We start from the raw sequence: 24,050 nt of genomic DNA on the forward strand, positions 1-24,050 counted from the left end.
GGAAGTGGGGAATGAATCGGCTTCCTGCTTCCCATTTTCCACGTCTGTCCGCCAGGGCCTGGGAAACCAGGGCGTCAGAGTTGTTAAGTTCGACTCTAAATAAGCAAACTCAGGCCCCACTCGGGGAAGACGGACGCCTTTGTTTCAGTTGCCTGGGCTGACCTCGTGGCTTTCAGAAGCCATCTTCGCTTTCTCCTTGTTCTCAGATTTTTCCTGAAATGGTGAGATGTAACAAAAGATGGACGAGCGCGTTCCTGCCTTAAAACTGTAGTAACTCAGGACTGGAAACTGCCTAGTGGGGTCTGCGTGAGTGCTGCCGTCACGCGGGGAACGAAGCCAGACAGGGGAGAGAAGCAGGGGCAGCTCTGGAGTGAGGGGTCGCTGGCTCCTCTCTTCTCAGTCACAGACGGGAACCTGTTGCCGTGCACTTCTCAGGACCCGAGGGGTTCCGTGATGAGGTGGCGTGCCGTGCAAAGTTACGGTAAGAGTTACCCTCCCCGCCAGGGTCTATAACTTTTTGGCCTGGCCTGTTTCCGAGTTGCTTATGTTATACTATGTTTATTTTTAAACATGGAAACACAGGGCAAAATTTTAAAAAGAAATCTTGGAGAAGTGGTTTCTCACTTCCTGCGTTGTGAAAGCCTGGCGTGTCTCGGGAATGGGAGAAAGGACTAGGTTTCTTGATGCCTCCTTCCGTGGTCGTGCCGAGTCCCACTTGCGTACCTGGGTGTGGACGCAGGTGGAAGGGAGCAGGCTGCTGTGGCCGGCAGTGGGTTGGGAGGCCGGTGAGGAGCCCCCCGGATCTGGCTCTCGTCAGTGTAGACTTAGCCAGTACGATTGCCGTTACGGTTGTTGCACCGGACGCACTCGGGTTCCATGCTGGCTCTGCCCCTTCCCGGAGCAATGGCCTGGACTGCGGTGCGCAGTTCCGTGACGGTCTGACCCGCCTACTGGGTAGAGGACTATGTTGTCCCTCCGGGTGTTGGCACACGTGCGCCTCACATCACGAGGGGCCGGCACTCAGTAGCTCTTCCCGACGGCTGTCGTCATTGTCTTTGTGCCACCTGTGTTGTTACCTGTAAAGGTGTCTGTTCTTGTCTCACTTTTACTGAACATCTTTTTTACGGAGCTGTCGTAGGCTCTGTTTCTTAGCCCGGCATTCAGAGAAACTCACCATCTGGCTTGCTGCCCGCCGCCTTTCCTTTTTGCACACACACTTGTGTCATACCCAGCTTGTTTCCGGCCCTGTGCTTGGGGATCAGGACAGCAGTGACCCCCCCCACCCCCACCCCCACCCTCCTGGGGCTGAGGTGGGGGGGAACCTGGACTGTGGCATGTGCGCTGTGGGCCACGAGGCGGCGGGAAGGTCCCCTTTCCGTTTTCTTTCCCACCGTTGATCCTCTGCTCGCTCATTTGTCCTCGTGTCGACCGGTTGTCTGTCCTTTTGCTCAAGTCTTCAACAAGCCTTACCGGGCACCTGCTACCGGTGGCTGTTGTGTCGGGCGCTGGAACACCCAGGAGTCAGCCCCGAGTCCCCGTCCTCTGCGTTGCAGAGTGTGCTTCCACTTGGATGTTTCCAGAGCTTCGCTGACTCTCAGGGGTCCTGTGTGCATCTCACATCCCATCCATCGTCCACACACCAGCCCCCACGCCACCTCCCGAAAGCTTTCCCGATCCCTCCGATGGAATTATGCTGCTCCTCCTTTACGTCGTCTTGCTTACACGCGGTTACGATGACACTCACTTCACTTGGCTTTGTGTTACTCAACAATCAGACGTTTATGTCACGTCTATATACAGTCACCACTCCGGGCCCAAGAATAAAACATGCACCCTGTCCTGAAGGAGCTCACGGTTCCGTGTGGGGCGTCAGGCGTGTTCGCTGAGCGGAAGTGGATTCCAACACGCATCTTGTATTATTGCTGCCACCTGTGAGTAGCCGCAGCGAGTGGGCTGACCGGTGCTCCTCCCAGGAAGACACTGAGGTTCACGAATGTCTAGCGCTCGTTCGGCTCCGTGTCCCCTCGCGTGCACGATTGCGGTGGCCTTCCCGTACGGGTCGGCCTTTTGCACAGTTGTAGGGTCCCGATGGAGAAGTGTGCAGAATTCATCGGGAGATCTAGCGGAATGCCTCTGATCACTCCTGCGGGGCCTGGTGCGTTCGGCCCCTGGGAGCACAGGCAGGAAGTACACAAGCAGGACGGGGAAGGAAGAGGAAGTGAGTGTCTGGCCCTGCACTTCGGGAACTCCAGAACATCACGTTCCCGACCGGTTGTTGGGGGCCAGTGGTATTTCACGCTGACAGCCCGTAGCGACCAGGCACTCTGCTGCCCGCTTCAGCGGGGCTCAGGCTCCCCCAGGAAGTGCAGACACCAAGCAGTGCTGGTGCACACAGTTGAAACCAGGAAGAGAGTACGTATATATTTTTTTAATGATTATTTATTTTTGAGAGAGAGAGAGAGAGAGAGAGAGAGCGAGAGCATGCGTGAGTGAGTAGGGGAGGGGCAGAGAGAGACAGAGATACAGAATCTGAAACAGGCTCCAGGCTCTGAGCTGTCAGCACAGAGCCTGACGTGGGGCTCGAACTCACAAACCATGAGATCGTGACCTGAGCTGAAAGTCTGATGCTTAACCGACTGAGCCACCCAGGCGCCCCTCAAAAATTTTTTAAAAAATTTGGTTTTATTTTGAGAGAGAAAGAGCATGAGCCAGGGAGGGGCAGAGGGAGACGGAGACACAGAATCCAAAGGAGGCTCCAGGCTCTGAGCTGTCAGCACAGAACCCGACGCGGGGCTTGAACTCACAAATCCATGAGATCCCGACCTGAGCCGAAGTCAGACACTTAACTGACTGAGACTAGGTGCCCCAAAAGTACGTTTTGAACACGGAAGTCAGCACTCTTTCATGAGTCTGCCATCAGGACTGAATAGGTCGGCATATGACGGGTGGTGGACTCCTGGCCACGCCCACCCGTATGGCCTTGAGCAGCTTGTCTGCAAGGAGACGGTAGCAGGACATGTTCCGAGGGTTGTGGTGTGGGTTCAGTGACAGCTTGGCCTGGAGCCTGTCCTTAACGTCAACCACCTGGCGGGGCTGTTCAGGGGACAGCACCTAGCATGCAGTAGGTGTCTGGTGTCTTCCTGGGTTGTGTCTGTGGGCGCCCCCCAGCCCAGGTGGGATCACAGTCGATGCTGCTCCTCTAATTTCGCGTCTCTGTGACCAACCACTGCCTCCGGGTCTGTGACACATCCAGCCTTCCGTGTACTGCAGCCAAGACCATGGGGAGCCCCGAGGATATCTCACAGCTCATTTGGGCAGAGTTGATCTCTCAGTTGAAACACGTCGAGAAATGAAAAGTCATCTGAACAGCCAAGAAGGGTGCTGTAGATACCGGGTTTAGTTTAGTTTCCGCCCTCCCAGCCTGGTTACAAATTCCCGCTAGACTGGACTGCTGGCTGAGAGAATCCATTCTTTTGCACAAATCTGGGACCTCAGCAGGCCCCCTTTCCAGTTCACGCTACCGGGACAGTGGATGCTGTTCAGTTTTTTGTGGCCCCGATTTGGGCAGTGCATTGATGGAGCAGTTTTGAATCTGGTCTGTGGGTGATGGTATTATAAACTTTTAAGAAATGTTCAGATTGAGAAGAATCTCTTCTGTCATCTGCTCTGAGCTCCTGGGGGTTTCTCCTCTGCCCCCCACACTTGTTCCTTCCTATAGTCAGAGATTGGCGTGTGTCCCTTTACAGGCGGGGACCACTTCTCACCTCCTTCCCCCTGAACCCAGCACCGTGGCCGCCCTGGGGACAGTCAGTGGCCGTGTGGTGAGTGTTCCCTGCAGGAATGGAGTGGGCAGGGTAGGATGTGAGAAGCAAACATTGACAGAGGGCGCTCTGCGGTTCCCAGACTTTCACATAAATCATCCAGGCCGCCTGTGTGCCGAGGCCAAGGGGCCTCATGGTGTCTTCATGCCGACTGTGGTGTTCTCTCCCCTGCTGAAGAGGCATCTTGGGATGACAGAGGACAGCTGTCAGGGGGCAGTGCTGGTCCCGACGCACACGACCTGTTACATTCTATTTTCTGCCACCTCTTTTCAAGGTCCTCTATCCCATCACTGTAGTGATGCTTTCGTTGTACATACTCTGCACTCTGGTTGCGAAGCTGGGTGGGTTAATGTTCCAGAAAAGCAGTGAGAGACAGAACGTATAGTGGGAAGAGCCTGCTGTTTGCTGGTCCTGGCCCCGACTCTTGGTTCTTTGACCTCTAAAAGAGCTGTGTGACCGTGGGTAAGTCGCTTAAGCTCTCTGAGTTGCAGTTGCCTGTCTGATAACATGGGAACAACATAGCTATGGTCTGAAGTTAGAAGATAGTACTTAATAGATGGTTATGTCAATTACTATTATTAAAAAGGAATTCTAGGATAGAAATTTGTCTTGTTCCCAGGCTTTCCCGTCTGCCCTGCAGAGCAAGTTGGCATGGGGAGTGGAAAGGACAGGCCGAGCTTACCGAATTAGTTTGGACCAGCTTCTCCTGAGCCCCTCAAGTTCTTTTTGGGCACTCGGCTGCCTGCCAGCCTGCACAGCTGCAGCAGACTTAAACCCCTGCTCCAGAGAAGTTTATCCAGCTGGCGGAGTTGAGTCTGGGGACTCAGTGACACACGTGCTCCAGGTGATTGCTGTCCTTGTCGTCAATTCACGTTACTGTCTGGCCCTGATAGAGGGCACTGCAGAAAGCCGCCTGGTTGGCTCAGAGCCCCACCTCGCTGTCTCGGCTGGGCCTCGGTCCTCAGCGTGGACTCACAGGCCAGATTCACAGGGCTTCTCCCCACATGACACCGGAGCGGCGCGGGCTGGGGCGGGTTTAGCCGCAAGAGTCCGTCGTTGACACGTGCGTCCGCGTGTGTGTCTGTTTGTGAAAGTGTCCAGGAAATGAAAAGCTTGAAGTTACCTGTCGTCCCGGTCCTTAGGGAGCATCAACATTAGCTTACAGGTTTGCTTTCTTCTTTTTTCCATGTGAACATTTTTATGCAGGGAAATCAAAGCATACATTCGCTCCTGTAATCTGCTTTTCTCGTGTCGCTTTCTTCCCATCTGTTTTAAGTCTAAATCTGAAACGTCTTGGAATACATTTGTCCGTTTCACATCGAACGCTTCCTGAGTGCCCCCCCGCCTGCCCGGCGCTGTTCCTCCTGAGTGGGAAGGATGTTGATGGCACCTGACGCCGCTGTGCTCTTGCTGAGTGCCAAGCACAGGGCTGGAAACTCCACGCACAGCTCCGCCGAGGGGCGCTGGGGTGGTCCAGCGGGACTAGCTAACATGGAGGGCTGTGTTTAAGGCAGACCTTGTTCTCGTTGCTTTACTTTCATTAGCTCATTTCTTCTCCATGACAACCCATTTTATAGACGAGCACACTGAGGCATGTGGAAATTTGGTGGCTTACCCAAGGATACGCAGCTAGAGCCAGGAGTTGAAGCGGGAGTTGACCCTGGCATTCTTAACCAGCATGGTGCCCTGCTTCTCAAGGGAGCGGAGAGCCTCAAGGCAAGGTCTGGCCCATCTTCCAGTTGTTGACTGGTTGGTGGAAGAGTGAGCTGCTTGATGCAGGGGGTGATCTAACAGAGGTGGGCACTTGGAACCCAGAGGAGCCGAGTGGGATGGGAAAGTATTGCAGGAAAAGAGCCTTTGAGTCTGGTTGTGAGGGATGAGTGAGATTTCAGGAGATCTCGGGGGAGGAGCAGTGTGTGTGTGGATGTGTAACTAGGGCTTAGGGGGTGAGGCCAGGCCGCTCCTGCCAGGGCACGTCCGTGCCTTCGGGGCCTCATACTCTGGGTCAGCTGGAGTGTGCCGCAGAGCCCTCGCCCAGTTCCTGCCCGTGCCTGGGAAACCTCGGGGCCGATGGGACCTTCGGGCGGCGTGGCCTTTGCAGGGCCTCAGTATGTTGGCTCGTAGTGGCGTTTCACACTAAGGTTGGTCAGTCCTGCCCGGCCGTTTAGAGAAGTCAGCGTGCACTTCGGTACCCCTGGGGCTTTGGGACCTGGCCTTCCAGCACCTACAGCCCACGTGAGCTTCTGTTCTGGCTGCACGTAGCCCGGCATTATGATGCCCCTTCTGTTCCGAAATAGTTTACTGGGTTGGAAGGGAGAGACGTATAGTAATCAGGCAAACTTGTATTTATAGAATGTGAGTTACTAGGTCGTTGAGAGCATTTGGGTCCTTTTACTGGTTTGGGAGCAGAGGCAGCAACTTCTCTGCAGTTGGGTGCTGGCGTGCTCAGGGAGCACACCCGGCGTGAGTTCTGGGGCTGCCGTTCAGACCAGGGGCCAGGTCAGCTGGGGAAACTCCATCGGTGTTTCCCAGAGGCGGCTGCCGCCCCGCAGCCACAGGCAGAGGAGTGACCAGCAAACACGGAGGGTCTGTTGTGCGGGTGGCCGTGCAGGGAGACACGGCAGGGCCGCTGGATGTCCTACACACGCAGGGCTGTGCCGGCACATACGTGACGAGCCCGGGCCAGCCACACGGGTTCCTGCTCTGTCTTTTTTCTTTTTTTTTTTAATTTTTATTTTTTTTGGGGGTAGGGAGAGATAGAGAGAGAGGGAGTAAGCGAGCGCCTGAGTACACGCCATTAGGGGAGGGGCAGAGAGAGAAAATGTTAAGCAGGCTCCACGCTCAGCGTGACCCTGGGTTCGTGACCTGAGCTGAAATCAAGAGTTGGGTGCTCCAGCGACTGAGCCGCCCAGACGCCCCATCCCACCCTCTTTTTAACCTGCCTGACCTCTCCCCGCCTCCCAAGCCGTGTCTGCAGAGCAGTCTCTCCGGGGGTCGTATCTGTGGCGTGCGGGCACGTCCCCCACTGCCCTGCCTGTGGGGACTCTGCCCCATGTTGTGGTTGGTCTTACGACCCGAGAGCCCTCGTCCCTCCTACCCTTCCTCGGTCCTTCTGAACGAACCCGGTCGTTCGGACGGGGCCTCGGAACGCCCTGTGAGCCCGCGGAAGTGGCCGCCGTGCAGCTGGTGCACTGACCACCTGTCGTGTGCCAGGCCTTGCTCTCACTAGCCGAATGACCTTGACCAAGCACGCCCGCCTTGGTTTGCAGCGGGGAGGATGGCTGTGGTGGGCATGGAGACGTAACTTGTGTGTGGAGCGTCTGACACCCCCGAGGCGTGAGTGAGTGCTGCGTCGACAAGCGGATGCGGCCTCTGAGCGCCTTGCGTGGACACCACCCGACCTGCTCCTCTTTGTTAGCATCCGCCTCCGAGGGTCCGCTGGGAATAAATGTGGTCTGGGAGGTGTGATGTGGCCGACTCGCTGGGGGGCGGGGAGGGCGGGCCTTGACCGAGGGCACCAGGTGACCTGTGTTCGCAGTCTGGGTTGGCCTTGGGCTCTGTAGTCAGCGAACCCTGCATGTCTGTTTTCTTCATTGTGGGTCTCAGTCAGGCTCCCCGTCTTCTGCTCACTTCCTGTTTGGGTGACTTCTGGGTCCTAAGAGCAGAACCTTATGTTTGTGCCTTGAGGTGCCTCCATGCAGGAAGTGAATGGATATGATGGCTCTGGAACCATTTGGATGCTCTGGGTTTCAACCAGGGACAAGTTACCTAATCTCTGTAAGTCCTGGCTGCCTTATTCTGACAGGACATTTCTCACCAATAAGTGGTTTCTAGAAGGGGAGACGGGAAGGTGGCCCAGAAGTGGGAAGGGCAGCAAGTCGCTTCTGCCTCTGGGACTGCAGGGTCTGTGGGAGGAGGGACAGGAGCAGAGCCAGGGGGCTGGGCCCTGAGGTGACAACCCCAGCAGGGCCTTCCTGGTGGACAGGGGAGGGGCCTGTTTTAATGATCTCCCATCACCTGGTTGGTGAGGAGAGGTTCCTGCCCTAGTGTTATGGGGACGGCCGCGCACATGACACCTGGGACGGGGCAGACGTAATGGCATTTTCTAGTCACACATACAGCCTGGATGAGGGGATAGCATGTGCACGTGGGGCCACGTGGGGCTGTGGGAGGTGGGCTCTGTGGTCACAAGGGGGCGGGCGCCGTTGGAGCCTGTGGGGGATATCGTTGACCTGTTTGAGTAAGGCCATGTGCTGGAGGGAGCTGAAACCCGCCACATAGCAGGGCGGTGGGACGCGGGGTGTGGGGGCAGCTGCTGGTGAGGCCGGTCCAAGCCCCTCCCCTCCCATTTCCACCAGATGCCGAGGTAGCGTGTGACTTTGGGCCTTGATTTTAGGCCTGAAGCAGGGGTCGTCTGGCAGGCGTGGGAGCCGCGAAGTGACACGGCTGCTTCCAAATGGCACTAACGTCCCCTGCCCCCCCCCCCCGCCTCCTTCCTATCTCCCTTCCTCCCCCTCCGTGCATTGTAGCCCCAATGTTTATAGTGCTTCACACACACTGCTTTGCTTAATCTCCAGAGCAGCCCTGTGATGTGGGAGTTGTCACCCCCTTGTCCACGCGAGGACACCTTGGCTTGATGGAGTCATTGCCCTCTATCTGTTCCAGTTAGTCAGAGACGGAGGCATCGGACCCGAGGCCACGTGACCTGACGTGCAGGGTCCGCAGGAGAGTGAGAGGCCCCTCTGCAGGCCTGTGCCGGGCTTGGCACCCAGGCCCGTATGTCCGACTCTGACCTCTTGTTTCCTGCGAGGCTCTCCTACTGACTGTGCTTCTCCCACTCAACATGGATGTTTCTCCATAAGGTGATACAACCTGGATCGTCCTTGTTGTGGGGAAGCTCAGGTCAGCTCTGATTCCACGCACGAGAGCAGGGGTGCGCTGATGTGGTCAGAGAGAGGAGGCTGCGCGGCAGGGGCGGAGGTGAGCTGGCCCTGAGCTCAGCGCTCTGTGCCTCTTTGTGCCTCGCTCGCGGACACAGGTGATTGCCTTGCAACACCCACGGGTCTGGAGTTTTCTTAGTACTTTGATCTGTCACATTGTAAATGGTTTGCCTTCTCCTTTGCCTTTGGGAATGGATCAGAATTTTCTGGGGGGATTGGGAAGTCTCATGTTGCCTCAGTGACACCGTCATCACCACCACTGCCATTGTCATTGTAGAAAAACTGTATGGTGACTTCTTGAGCTGGAACCTGGAAGAAACCCTTGCCCAGTTTCCTCTGCAACCTGGGAAGGTGGCCACTCTCGTCATCAACATCAAGGTGAAACTGGATTTCTCATGCCAGGAGAATCTCCTCCAAGACCTCAGTGACGGTGAGCCCCCCCACCAGCCCCCCAGTTTTAACCAGAACGTCGTGGCCCCTCGGGCTTGCTGCTTACCCGCTGTAACCTGCTTGCCATTCATTAGCTCGAGCTGCTCGTGACTTTTCCTGGCATTTAGTTGGCCCACTGAGTTACTGTATAGATTTGAAAGTCATAAGGGTACTTTTTAGTTAAATCATTTCTTAATTTCCCAGTCTTTACTGTTTTGTGCTCATTTGCCAGGAGGTCATCTCAGATTGGCGGAGCTGCTTTATTTTTTTCAAGTATAACTGCCGTGATCTAATTATCTGTGACGATAAAGTTCTCTGTCAGAGTCTGGTGATTTCTGTAAGGAGGCGGTGTCTGGAGAAAATGGGCATTAATACTTGTTGTAGCGTCAGGACTAGCTGGTGAGGAGTCGGATTTCCTAGATTCATCGTGTCCAGTTGTGAATGAACGTATGCGTTCATACGTTCGTTTGGAGGCATCGTGGTGCGTGTTCGTTAGCTCAGGCTGCTGTAACGAGATACCACAGACAGTGTCTCCGTAGGACAGAAATCGATTTCCCGTAATTCTGCAGGCTGGGCGTCAGGGTGCCGGCACGGTGTCCCCTCCTCTTCTTACAAGGACGCCAGCCCTGTTGGGTTATAGTTTCACCCTCGTGGCCTCACTTAACCTTTATCGCCTCCTCACAGTCCGTATCCCCAAACACAGTCACGTGTGGGGTCAGGGCTTCAGCACTTGGATTTTGGGGGCCACAGACATTCAGTTGAAGGGTATTGTTTGAGACGGCGGGTTCTGTCACTAGAACTTCCCGTGTTGCTTTGGGCGAGTGACTCTGGCTTGTCTGTGCCTGAGTCTTCTAGTGTAAGTGACCGTCTCTAGGGTCGGTGGGAGCATTTGCACTTCACCGGGAGCGTGGTCAGGGCTCAGCGGCTGTCGTTGTACTCTGTCCCCCATCACTCATGTAGAGCGTGATGCGACACCTAACTGTCTCTGATTATGAAACAGGCACTGGAGTAGGCTCTCGGACCGCAGAATGGGTGATGGTCGGTCGCCTGGAGAACAGTGAGGGTGATAGCAACTAAGAGCTAAGAGGTTTACACAAATCGACCACTTAATTCTCACAGCAGCCGTCTGAAATAGGCGCTCTTAATGCCTCCATTTTACAAGTGAGGACCTTAAGGCCCAGAGAAGTTGACTAAGTCTTCAAAGGTCACACAGCTAGGAAGTGACAGGGCTAGGCTGTGAACCCCGTCAGCTGGCTCCAGAGTGTGTCCTCGTAACCCTTTTGCGGCCCGTTGTTGCCCAGAGGGTCAGCCAGAAAAATAAATATGGAACCGGAGTGCCCTGCGACTCAGGGACATCGTGAGGTGCAGCTTGCTTTATCTGGTCGGGACCAGTAGGGGCCCCCAGAGTTGATGGTGTGACTTGGGCCTCGACCAGGAAGTTTCTTCGATAAAGAAAAAGCATGGCCCCCAGGCCTTGCGAGGAATTGGTGGGTACAGAGGCCCAGAGGCCTGTCAGGAAGTGGGTTTTGCCTCCAGGGCTAGATGTCTGTCTGTCTGTCTGCCTCTCTCTGTCTCTGAGAACGGGGCTCTCTTACCTAGCCGGTCTCTTCCAGCTGGACCTGGGTGCTTAGGAATGATGCTGTCCTGTTGAACCCGAGAGGTAGAGGTTAGTTAACGCTTCGGGTTCCCATCATGGGGAATTCTCTTCTTCCCTCTTGCCCCTCCGAGGAATCTCCAGCCATACTGGCCACCCGTCCCAGGAGCATGCCCAGCTGTCCTGCCTCAGGGCCTTTGTAGGGGCTCTGCTCTTACCCGAATTGCTTTCCCCCACAGTCTGCAAGATCCGCCCCGAGTTGTTCAGATCTCCATCCAGAAGCCTCCCCTGCAGAGAGGCCGCCCTGACCCCGTCAGTGGGACCAGCACCTCTTCCCTCGTCATTCTTGTTGCAGACAAGAAATTGCCTTTAGAGGAGAAGTTTCAGGGAACAAGGACCCCATCTGTCCGTATTCACCCTGTCTGGGCTGCAACGGAGAGAGAGCTGTTGCACAGGATGTAGTCAGGACGAGTGATGCCTCCTCCTTCCTTACTGTGGGGGCTCTACCCTTATGACCTCCTCTCAATGTCATTACCTCTCAGGGGCCACACCTTGGAGCACTGTCACACCAGGGGCTAGGGTTTCAACATAGGGATTTGGGGAGGACATAAGCATTTAGTCCATAACGCATTGCATGAAATTTGCTCTCCTGTACTCTGTGGTATTTGACCATAGCGAGGCTCCTCGTATAATACTAATATTGGATTAAAATTGTTTGTATGTTATTAACGCAGGTAGAAAAGCCAGTTTGCTGTTGGACACTTTACAAACTGTGAAAATGTCAAGTGGACCTAACATTATACCAGGCCTGAATATCAGATAAGATGGATTTTTTTTCTGCTTGTAAACTGCTTGATAGCACCAGAGTGCCCTCCTCTGCAAGTAGACAGAGGGCTGCAGACAGAGGTTCTGACTTGTCTTTTTCCCGAGAAGGGAGTTTGGCCGAGTAAATGGTGCCTGACACCTGTCCAGGGAGTGCTTGATTAGATGCTGTCCCCGGGGCCTGTCTGGGCAGATAGACTTCCAGCCGAGCTACCTGGCTGTGGGCAGGGAAGGACAGGACACTGACTTGGCTGCCTGCCGAAGGGGCGCGCTCTCCCTGAGCGACACAACGGGAGGCCTCCGGGGGGCCCCACCTGTCTTCGTTTTGGTGGCCGTGTGAGCTTATGCGCTCAGGCGCACATAGTTTGTTATGTTAGTGCATTTCCACCTCTTGTTACAGAGCTCTGGAGCGTGGTTTCTGCAGTTCCGAGCTGAAAGTAAAATTGTTATCTGAGATTTGTCGTCTGGGAATACGTTCTCCTGTCCTTTAAAATAAAACCGGATCAAAGAGAGCTAGGATAATGATCGCCGAGTTGTTTGTAAATGGGAGGCTGCCCTAATTTCCCATCAGTTAGCGATGGCACATGGGTGACACGCAATGTGGTTGTTATGAACTAGATGCCCTCTCTGCTGATAACGGTGAACAGACGCTCTGGCTGGTCGTTTTCACGGCAGATTGTAGAATCTGAGGCACAGAATCTTAATGGCCACAACCAGGGCAAGTTTTATAGAGGGACAAAAGCTGGGCACCACGGCCCACAGAAGACCCTTCCAGAGTATACCCTCACGTGTAGTTCAGGCTAAGGGGTCAAGAACTTAAGAGACAAGACAAACAAACAAAAGAGAAACAAGAGACAACCCCCCCCCCCGCCCCGCCCCACCCCAAGCTGTCACACACAGAGGACGGACACACCAGTGGTTGCCAGAGCGTCGGCGGGTGGGGGGACTGGTGAGCCAGGCGAATGGGGTTGGGAGTCACCGACCTGGATGAGCACTGGGTGACGGGTGGATGTGTTGAGTCACGGTATCGTATACCTGGAGTTGACAGCTCCAGAGAGGCCACATGTAGCCCTGCTTGGAGACACCCATAAACTCGGTGACGGTGGCCTCTTGGAACTGGGAGGTGACCCGCGTGTGGCTCTCAGTCTGGCACTTTCAGAAGCCTTCATCCGGGAACCACTTGTGGACCCAATTTGCTTTTCCAGCATGGACTCAGATTAACTGTGGGTACCGAAATTAGATGCCATTTGAAGAATTTAGAGCAATAAATATAGCTATCATGCAAACCAAGAGACTGGATTCAGTGTGCGTTGTGGACAGATAGAAGAGAATTAATATTTATTGCGCAATGTTAGAGGCTGCACAGAAGCCTGGATCAGCCACTTCGTTTGTACAATTTCTATTTAACCTTCCCAACAGCTCTGTAAAGTAGATGATCTTACAAAACAATTCCCATTTTGTAAAAACAGGTGGGGGGACTGTTCTAGATTAAAGGAGATCGAGGAGAAATCCAACAGTGAAATGCTGGATGCGATCCTAATCGTATCCTGGGTTGAATAAAAATGCTCCGAGGACGTTTTTGGGACCTCTGTGTTCCGGACGGGGCACGGGAGCCACGGACACAGCCGAGCAGGCAAGGGGCTCACTCACGCTCTCCACGTCCCCGAGGGAGAAGTCTTGGGCCGGGGTCTGGCCTCTCTTGGGGTTGGGCTGGCTGTGCTGCTGTGGGAGGGGGACGCGGCCCTCCTCGGTGCGTCCACTCTTGGGTTTCTTGGAGCCGACGCTCGCCGCTGGACTCCCAGACTCCCACAGGGGCTCTCTCGCACGTGGGTGATGGTGTAAATCAGTGTGCTTTGTGGGGAGGACCGTGGAAAACTGACTCCTCCGTGATGACGAGGCCACTCCCCGCAAAGTAGTTTTAAACTGCGTTAGTAATTATTTTGATGGAGATGATGTTGGTATTGGTATTCCGAAACTGTGTGGAATAAAGTGAGTGATTAATTTTGTGACCATCTGATTCTAGCATCTGGTCTTGAACTAGGACTCTTGTACGGAAGAGAGGAGGTAACGGATGTAAGCTAGTAGAGATTAAGTAAGAGCCTTGTCGTCTAGGACTGGAATAAAAATGCCAATACGAAATTGTGAGGTATTTAAAAACCAGCCTGTCTGCCTGCCAAGGCCTGGACACTGACCAGCCCCAGAGCAGGGAGCCTTCCTAATCCCCCCATCATGGTCTGGAAACCCTCCTCCCGACTCGGAAGCCGGGGTTCCTCGGAGAAGTGACCATTCCCGGTCTGGAGCTGGCAGTGTAGGAAGATGATCTTGGGATGTGGCGTGAAGGCTGTAGCAGGGACGCTGGCGGAGTGGGCTGGAGTCGTGTCAGGAGGGCCTGCCCGAAGGCGCTGCCGCTGACAGTCGGAGGGTCACCGGGGATGACGGCCGTTCCGATCCCGCGTTCTTTGTGCTGCCAGAAAGCATCTTCCACCTTTGCAGATGACAGGGGACCAGTTTGTTATTTTGTACACGGTCAGTAATGAGCGTTTATTGTGCTTTTCTGTACACGTGCACCGTGGGACAAGCCAGCAGTTGATGAGGGGTCTCCCTTTACCCACGTGTTCCAGCTAACGGTTGAGAAGGGGTGACGGAATTGAAGTACCTTCATTTGGCAGTCCTTAGTAGGTGAGCGGACCAAGACCGCGAGCAGCCACGTCGCAGAATAAGAGACAGCAGGACGTTACGGTCCCCCTGGGGGCAGAACACACACCTCCCGAAAATCACACCTGGGACAGGTCAGCGCTCTAGGTCCAGCTGTCAGTTCACAGGAACTCGGACGACAGGAAAACCTGTTCAGCGACACCAGTCCAGGCCGTAGGGTCAACTCTACAGCCCAACGACCGGGTTCTTACTTAACAGGTAGAGCATAAGGGGAAATAGGGATGAAGTCGGGGACAGCTTGCACAGCGGGGTGAAGGTGTCAGTGCCACTCAGCGTCACACTGAAAGATGATTAAAATGGTAACTTTGACTTACGTGTATTTCATTCCCCACCCCCCAAAGGGATCAGAGGTCTTCTTGTAGTTAAACTTGGCTAGCTTAAACTTAAATCAGAGTAAATTTAAACAACATATTAGAAAATACCACAACTAAGCCCAAGCACCCATGGCACCATGCTTGGGTAGTAGGACAGTTAAGAAAAGCATGGAGATGACTCCCGTGAAGTCGGGGCAGGGCTGGCTCAGGGGAGGGAGGACACTCTGATGGGATGAGGCAAATCCAGGGCTGTCGGGGGCCTGGCCACACCCCATTTGTTGAACCGTGCGGTGACTCCAGTAGACCTTGGTTACAGCAGTATACGTTTACTTCACGTAGCTTTTATGATAAAATGTTTTTAAACCAACAAAAACATTAGAAACAGATTCATAATTTATCAGACCAGGTCGAAAAACTATTTTTTGCCAAGGAGTTTTTTCATCAAGGTGTTGTCTTGAAGAGCGAGTAAGGCCGGCTGCACGCTCCTTTCTCCGGGGGGACATTTGAGCACAATGAACTTTGAGCGACATTGACCGGTTAGTGCTTTGATTTTACTGGGGCTGATGCTTTGGATGAAAACCGTCTTCCGGGGCTGCTGCTTTTTGACAGTGAAGGGAAGCATCCCCTGCTTTTGGTTTCCTTTCTAATCAATTAATTTGGGTGTCTCTCTCTGTACACTTTTTTGGCTCTCAGTTTTTTTAGGAGAAATGTGATCTTTGCTGACACTTTCTGTTGGACGGGATAACGGACTGTGGCATTTCCATTTGACTGTGGGCCCTGGAGATGCTCAGCATCCCAGACCAGGGGAGACAAGATGTATCCGGTCTAGTAGTTTGTTTTGCCCCTGGGGAACCCGCGTCCCAGGAGGTGGACCAGTGTGTTCAAGGCTCGACGTAATAGCACCAGGGTCCCCGCTCACTTCAGGCTTTGTTGTGTTGTTGTGTGCTCCTTCCCTCCTTAGGTAACAAACGGGATATTTCCAGTCGTGTGCGTTTGGTGGCAGTGGAGACGGCATGGCTGTTGTGGTGCTGTGGACAATTGGAGCCTAGGAAACTTCCGTAGCGGGCGTGTGACACCAGTACGTTTAGCTGAAGTCAGACTCTCAACCGAATGAGCCTCCCAGGTGCCTCTGACACCAGTACATTTAGATGTCTTAGCACTCTTGGCAGGGTGGCGGGAGGGAGAGGGCGATGCCAGACCCTGTCCTTCAGATTATCCGTTGTTCTTGCATCTTGAGAAGATGCTGCCTGAACCAGCTGCCTTTGCTGAACAGCCTTCATTCAGTCTCTTGCACTTGGACGCTGCGGGGAGAGGGTGCTTGTCTGCATCAGGGAGTCCTTCCCCGTCATTCAGAGACCTGGGATGGGCCTATGCCTTGTCGTCTGCTGCCCGTGTGCTGCATTCCTGGTCTTCTGACCTGCGCCTGCATGCCTCCTCTCGGCACATGGCTTCTTTTCACAGAGGCCGCTGGGCAGGGCTCTCTGCTTCCTTCTTGCGTCTGGAGTATGTGTATATTTCCATCTGTTTGATCCTGGAGGAAGAGGTCTCTCCTTTAATCAGAGGCAAATTCTTTGACATGTGTTCAAGGATCCTCTCTCTTTGGGCCTTTAAATTTGACCACTTTTTTTTTTTTTTAAGGTTTTATTTATTTAATTTGAGAGAGAGAGCACGAGAGGCAGGGAGGGACAACGAGAGAGAGGGGGACAGAGAATCCCAAGCAGTGTGGAGCCTGATGCAGGCTCAAACCCACGGACCGTGGGATCATGACCTGAGCCCAAACCAAGAGTCAGATGCTTAACCGACTGAGCCACCTAGGCGCCCCCTGACCAATGGGTTTTTAGGTCGCAGTCTACGGACAGCATGCACCAGAGGCTGCTTGATAACATGCAGATTCCTCAGCCTGCCAGCCCCTCTCAGTCCATCTCTGAGGGCACTGGGCTGGGGTCTGTGTTTCCGACAGGGTCCCTTGGGGACTCCTCTGTATACCAAGGCTGGAGCAGTAATGTACCAGTTCCTCAGTAATTATGCTCAATCTTTATCTTAAAATTGATATAACACAGAACAAACCCTTTCAAGCATGGGTTTCTCTCTAGCTGCTACTTTTCTCTTCCCTTCCTCGTCCCTGTCCTCCCCAGGCCAGGATCCCACTCATCAGCCCCCTGAGGTCTGGGTGCCCCTTTGTCCTCCAGACTCGCCCACACTGGCTTCTCTCTGTTTGGCTGTATTCTAGCTAATGACATTCCTAAGTTGGCCCTTTGCCCCCTTTCTATGTCATACTGTCCTAAATGATTTTAATAGCGCTGCGCTGAGGCTCCGAAATCTTTATTTCTGCTCCTGAATTGCACGGCTATAGTTGTAGCTGGCTTCCTGACACGTCACGTGGCAGTGCCCGTGGTTCACGTGCGTCCCCGTAAACTCCGATACACTGCGGCTCCCTGCACTCCTGCTCCTCGTCCTTTGCTCCCTCTGTGGACGAGAGCTGTCACCGTGCACCCAGAAGCGGCTGCTCTGTCACTGCTAAAGCTCCGTCCGTTCACATCCCTGCGTCCTGCCTCCCGCTTTGCCTGCGAACCTTATAACATCCCGTGAACTCTCCTCCCTGCCCCCGGCCTTGCCTTTTGAATCCGTCTTCTGTTATGTTTTCGATTTTTCTCAAAAACCAATGTGCCCTGGCTTTGGCGTGTAAGGCCTTGTGTGATCTGGGCCCAGCCCCGCCCCACCCCCCTGGGCCTCATTTTTGCAGTCACTCTCTTGCGTTTCACACTGCAGCTGTTTGAAACGCTGTGTTGAGCGGCTGCCTTTTCCTCCACCTGGAGTGCCCGTCAGCCTTCGCCTGCGAACCCCAGCTTTGCTCACCTCCTTTTTGAAGGCCTCTCCTGGCCTGGGTGTTACCTTGGCAGCTTTGAATGCTCTCAGTTTCTCCCACACTGTTCCCGAACCCAGCACCGGGCCCGGCTCAGAGAAGATTCCCAGCAGATAGTTATCGGAAGACCAAATTGTGAAGCTGCCTCGAGTGTTCCTGACCCTGAAGTCGGGGAAGGGAGAGCTGCGTGGGGGGAGGATCAGGTGTTGATTTCTGGATGTAGGGCTCTTGAGAGAGGGCCCTGTGCGGCTTTATTGGGAGATCCTGGAGAACCATGGAGAGCTTTTCGGAAGGTTGCTTTGATGGAGACTGTTTTGAGATGGTGAGTGAGTGGATTCACCTGGGTGTGGTGGATGACAGGTACAACGGTTCAAGGGTAAGGCTCGCCGGTGTGAAGCAGGCGGAGCCTGGTTGGCTGGGGAGGAGGGCCTCCTGCAGGAAGGGGATTCAAAAGGCCCTCGCTGGCCTCTTTCCCCGAAAGACCCCGTGCGTTTGCAGCACAGACTTTAGTAGCTGGTCGAGCAGTGTGGTGAGTTCCTGTTAGAGTTTATTCTGTTCCCTGTGGAAGAATGCATTTCTTCCTGCCTGAAAGTGCCTCATGCTTATTATGCTTAAGACAGGCTCTGCCTATGGGAAAATGGGGTGCTTTCCGTTCTTTGTCCCAAGTTGGAGACTTGTGTAAAAAAAAAAACAACCCATTTTTACATTTGACATTTCGTTATATTTTGCTTCTTCACAATTCAATGATAACGGATCCTTGAACTTCTCCTGGAGGCCAGGCATTGATGTTGAGAGCAGGCGTGGTGCAGACCCTCCCATCTAGTCCACTACCCCAGCGTTGCCCTCTGAAATTGGGGCGCTGGTCAGTATCCTTGTCCCGGTCTGCTGTTCTCTCTGAAAAGAAATAGGAATTTTTGCAAATCTCAGTCTTATTTTTTCAATCAAAGGTGGTTGGAATCTTGCTGCCATAATATGTTTACAATTACACAATATGTTTACAATTTCTAGGTGCCTAGGCTTTCACAGACCTGATTTTATGAGGGTGGCCAAGGAATTTATTGAATCGTGGTTTTTTTTCTGAGGCTAGCGAGTATCGGGGATGAGAGGAGAAGGAACGCTGAACGCGCGCCGTGTTCTGGGCATGTTACTGAGGCACCTCCTGTTGGTTCTCTCGAATCTGTCACCGTAACCCTGGGAGGCGGTGCTCCTGTCCCCCTGGCTGCGCTTTGTCTGGCACCCGCCTGGGCTTGGTGCCCGCGGCTCCGTGGCATCTCTGTGTTGGCACCGATTCCCGGCTGCTGCAGCCGTGTCTTCCCGGTCGGTCTTCCTCGCGACCCCCATCTTAAGGGCCGGGCCAGCGTCTCGTGTGTCTTGTGATTCCGGCTCCTGTCTCCACACCTGGAGCTGTTTGTCGGCTTCTTCTGCGGCGTCTCCCTTGTCCCCTTCCCCACGGCACACGGATTTCCTTAGGGCTCCATCCGAGGCCGTCTTGTACTTGTCGAGTGCGTTGTCTCTCGAAACCCTCCACCCTGCTTGCATGGCTTCCGTGACCATCCCACCCAGGCTAGGCTTCTCCCACTCCTGGTCTGTGTATCTGGCCACGTGTCCCGTGAGGCTCTTAATTCTGGAGGGGAGAGAGGGCAGGAAAATCGGGGGGAGGTTTGGCCGCCGGGGCGAGACCCTCGTGCCCTCGGGCACAGTCTTTGCTGTTTCTCCCCTTGCAGGTGAGGGCTTGGATCTCACGGGAGAGCCGAGGGCCCGGGTCCCGGCCGGCCCTGAGGAGACAGACCCAGGGTCAGGATCGTACAGCATCCCCCAGGAGCTTTACACCCTTGAAGCCCCTGCAAGGCCTTGAGCAATTCACTAGCCGTTTCTAGCTGAACCTTGCTAGTGTCTGTCAGAGGCCCGTGCAGGCCGATGCTGGGGGTCCTGCTCCTCCCCTGCGGCTGCCTGTCAACAGATCACAGGTTAGTTTTCCCCTGTGACTTCAGTCCTCTGATCGGTTTGGGAAAAGCCGTTTTTCAGTTTATCCAGCTTTTTTCTTAAGGGCGGGAGTGATGCTTTTTCCAGTTCTCAACATCTTTCAGCTGAACTCAGAAATGTGCCTGCTGGGGGTGATGCAGGCCTGCAGTAAGTTTCAGGTTGCGTGGCCATTTGTCACATGACCTACTGCTTTTGTTTTGTGTTCAGTGGCTTACCTGCTCCCTTTCTGCAGGGAGACGTTGCCAATGCACCAACAGCCTGCGCTGGCCTCCAGCCTTCTGACTCCCAAACAATAACTTCACAGCTCAGTGGCTCAGCCAAGGGGAAGATCTGCTTTCCTGGGAGCTCTGAGGAGCACCTCTCTGGGTGAGGAAAAGCTTCCCAACACCCCGAAGCTGAGGTCTTGCCCTAGACGTCTGTCTAGCAACCTGTGGAGGTGCGCTTCTCCCCGGGCCGCTGTTCCCCACCCCCTACGCAGCAGGGCGGGTTGACTGCGTTCCTGGATTTAAATTCAGGTTGGAAGAGAACTTTCTAAACCACCAGGATGGAATGAAAACCCAGGTGGTTGTCATTCATGAGCAACAGGTGATCCTTTGCAGGCCCCTAGAGCTGAAGCCTTCCGGACCATTGATCTCACTGCCCTCATTATTGCTTTGCCAGCCAGCTGGTGGTGGTTCGCTGGGAAACAAGTTAGGTGGGTGTTCAGTAGAAGGGATTCAAGAGGTTTTGTTTTTTGCAAAGAGAAAGGAATGATTTTTATGGATCACTGCAGATCGGTTTACTGTTAGCTCCTGCTGTTGATTGCATCCAGTCTTGTTAAGTTTGTTTTTAAAGTCTCTCTGTCCCCTCTTGTCTGTTTAACATTATGATTGGCCTCCCAGCTGCTCACTGTGCTCTCCTTTCTCTGTCTTCCACATTGTCCCCATGGTCCTTCCTAATTTTTTTTTTTTTGGCTCTAATTTTTTTTTTTTTTTTTAATGTTTATTTCAGAGAGCGAGCAGAAGTGAGCCAGAGCATGAGCAGGGGAGGGGCAGAGAGAGAGGGAGACACAATCTGAAGCAGGCTCCAGGCTCTGAGCTGTCAGCACAGGGTCCAGTGTGGGGCTTGAACTCAACAAACCGTGAGGTCATGACCTGAGCCCAAGTTGGACACTTAACCAACTGAGCCACCCAGGTACCCCCAATGGTCCTTCCTAGAGCAGAATCTGACTGTCATCTTTCTGTGTGATTTCCAGGTTCTTGGCATTGACCTCTGGATAAAGTCCCCAGTATGGCTTGTGTGGTCTCACTGTGGCTGTCTGTGTAGCGTCCTTGCCCACCCTTGCCTCTCACTGGGCTTGGATTTCCGAAACAGGGACTGACTTGTGTTTCTCTGATGTGCCGTGCTCTCTCAGGCTTACTGTTTGAGAACAGACCAGTGGTTCTCAGACTTTGCTGCACTTGGGGATTGTGGGGGGAATATTTAAAACCTCTTCCTGGCTCCCACCCTTTGACATTGTGACTTGGTGGGGCATGGGGTGTGACCTGGCCATCTGGGTTTTTAAAGTGTTCCAGATGAATCTTCCGTGCAGCCAAGTTTGGAAACCATCGATAGGGACTGTCTTCCCCTTGTGGGAAAACATCATCATCCTGGTCTGAGGTCAGTTGTTCGAAAGTCTGGGCTGCTTCAGGCAGACCCCGCTGCTGTGTATTTTCCATTTCCTGTGAGAAGTTTTGACGTTGGGTAGGGCCAGTCTCCTTTCTGGATTATTGTTGAGGTACTGGGATACTTTCTGTCCTTTGCTCCTTTCTCTAAATCTTAGAATCCATGTATCAGGTTCCTCCAAGTAGTCTGTTAGAGCTGACCTGAGCACCAGGTGGGGGAAATTGGCATTTTTATGAGCGTCTTCTATCGATGAACGATGCCCTGTCATTTATTTGTCTTCTCGAATGTGTCTCAGTAACTTTCTAATTTTCTCTATGAAGGTTTTAAAGAATTTCACTAGATTTGTTTCCAGATACCTTATTTTTGTTATAAAGGTATTGAGCCCTTTTATGGAGATATAGCTTACATGCAGTTGGGAACACAGATAGCATGTATACAGCTGAATGAATGTTTTATTCTCCTCAATTCTTGCACCCACCGCCCAGAACTCGACTGGATAACTTCTACCTGTCCGGTGTAATTGAGGCTTGTCACTGGTGATTGGCCTGCACAAAGATCACTGTAATTGTGACTTGTGTCATCATAGGTTAGTTTTGCCTGTTCTTGACTTCTTGGCTTTGTTAAGGAAGAAATATAGTACATATTCTTTGGTGTCTTTTTTTTGGGGGGGGGGGCTTTAAACAACATTAAGTTCTAGAGGGCAGAAGTCCAAGATCAGTGTATGTGGTCCCCCCCACCCCCTCAACATTATGTCCGAGATCCATGCATGTTGGGTTGGTTTGTTCCTTTATGTTGCTGGATGCTATTCCACTGTGTTAAGATACCACAATTTATCCACTCGTGATTGGCATTTGGGTTGTTTCCAGCCTTTGGCTATTATGAATACGTATAATTTTTCTGGCACAGGTACTGGGTAGACATAAGCCCACATAAGTCTACGAGTGGTTTTCTGGATCATAGATCTTATGTGTGTTTAGCTCTAGTAGATTTATAGCCATGTAGGTTTTCTTCCTTTCTTTTAAGAAAGGGAGCAGGAGGTGGGGGAGGGGCAGGGGGAGCTAGAGAGAATCTTAAGCAGGCTTCACTCTCAGCACACAGCCCACGACCCTGGGATCATGACTCGAGGCAAAATCAAGAGTCGGATGCTCAACAGACAGCCTCCCAGACATCCCTACCACACATATTTTCAATGTGCTTATTTTCATTTACACCCACACCATCTACCTGAAGGTTCTTTGCTGTTCCAGAACCTTCTCACCCCTGGATATTGTCAGTCTTTTACATTTTAGCTGTTCTGGCCCACGTGTAGCGGTATTTCATTGTGGTTTGAATTTGCCTTTCTCACCTAACTAAAACTGTTGCCCAGTAAAAAGTGAAGACTATATTTTAACAGGCATTTCACACAAGTATGTGTCCAAATGATAAGTAAACACATGAAGGGTGTACAGTTCCTGGTTTTATTTTTTTGCAGCTTTGAGATATGATTGACACATAACACCATAAGTTACAGTGTGCTGATTTGACTCATTCCAAAATGATTACCATACATAGTTAGAGCTAATATCCCTAATATCTCTATCATATCACATAATTAGTGGTTTTTTGTGGTGATCACATTTTGTTAAGTTTTTGCTTAGATTTCAGTTAACATATGGTATAGTATTAGTTTCAGATGTACAACGGAGTGATTCACAACTTCCAGACATCACCCAGTGCTCATCAGTAGTGCCCTCCTTAATGCCCATCACCCTTTAACCCATCCCCCCGGCCACTTTCCTCCAGCGATCCTCAGTTTGTTCTCTATCCTTAAGAGTCTGTTGGTTTGTGTCTGTTTTTTTTTTTTTTCTTCCATTTGCTCATTTGTTTTGTTTCTTAAATTCCACATGACTGACATCCTATGGTATTTGTCTTTCCGACTTCACTTAGCCTAATGCTCCGTAGCTCCATCTGTGTTGTCGCAGATGACAAGATTTCATTCTTTTTTATGGGTACCGTTCCATTGTGTGTGTGTGTGTGTGTGTGTGTGTGTGTGTGTATGTTGTGTGTGTTTGTGTATACACATACCACATTCATTATCCATTCATCAGGTGATGGACACTTGTGCTTTTTCCCTAATTTGGCTACTGTAGATAGTGTTGCTGTAAACATTAGGGTGCATGTGTCCCTTTGAATTAGTATTTTTGTGTCCTTTGTGTAAAAACCTAGTAGTGCAATTGCTGGATCACAGGGTGGTTCTCTTTTTTAACTGTTTTTTGAGAGAGCATGCCTGTACATGAGCACACATGCAAGCAGGGGAGGGTGGGGAGGGGAGAGGGAGAAAGAATCCCAAGCAGGCTCTGTGCCCATTGTAGAGCCTGACCGGGGACTCGATCTCACGAATTGTGAGATCATGACCTGAGCCACAGTCAAGAGTCTGATGCTTAACTGACCGAGCCACCCAGGCGCCCCTATTTTTAACTTTTTTTTTTTTTTTAATTTATTTTTGGGACAGAGAGAGACAGAGCATGAACGGGGGAGGGGCAGAGAGAGAGGGAGACACAGAATCGGAAACAGGCTCCAGGCTCCGAGCCATCAGCCCAGAGCCTGACGCGGGGCTCGAACTCACAGACCGCGAGATCGTGACCTGGCTGAAGCCGGACGCTTAACCGACTGCGCCACCCAGGCGCCCCATATTTTTAACTTTTTGAGGAACCTCCATACTGTTCTCCAGAGTGGCTATACCAGTTTGCATTCCCATGTGGTGAGAACATTTAAGATCTATTTTTAAATCAACTTTAAGTATGTAATATATTATTATTAAACATAATCACAGTGCTCTGCACTAGAGCCCCAGAATATATTCATCTTCTGATTGAAAGCTTGTACGCTTTGACCAACCTTTCCCCATTTTCCCCATTTTCCCCATTTTCCCCATTTTCCCCATTT

General features: G+C 52.6%; 1 protein-coding gene across 2 annotated transcripts in view; it reads left to right on the forward strand.

Annotated features, from left to right (window-relative positions):
* Positions 1–24,050, forward strand: part of TRAPPC9 (trafficking protein particle complex subunit 9) — a 566,939-nt gene that overhangs the window by 150,718 nt on the left and 392,171 nt on the right. For both annotated transcript variants that reach the window (XM_049633425.1, XM_049633426.1), the window contains one exon: positions 9,039–9,191. In XM_049633425.1, the coding sequence (XP_049489382.1) occupies positions 9,039–9,191 (153 nt within the window). The remainder of the gene's footprint in view (positions 1–9,038; positions 9,192–24,050) is intronic.

Source organism: Panthera uncia, chromosome F2, assembly GCF_023721935.1.
Source record: "Panthera uncia isolate 11264 chromosome F2, Puncia_PCG_1.0, whole genome shotgun sequence".
Taxonomy (NCBI): Eukaryota; Metazoa; Chordata; class Mammalia; order Carnivora; family Felidae; genus Panthera; species Panthera uncia.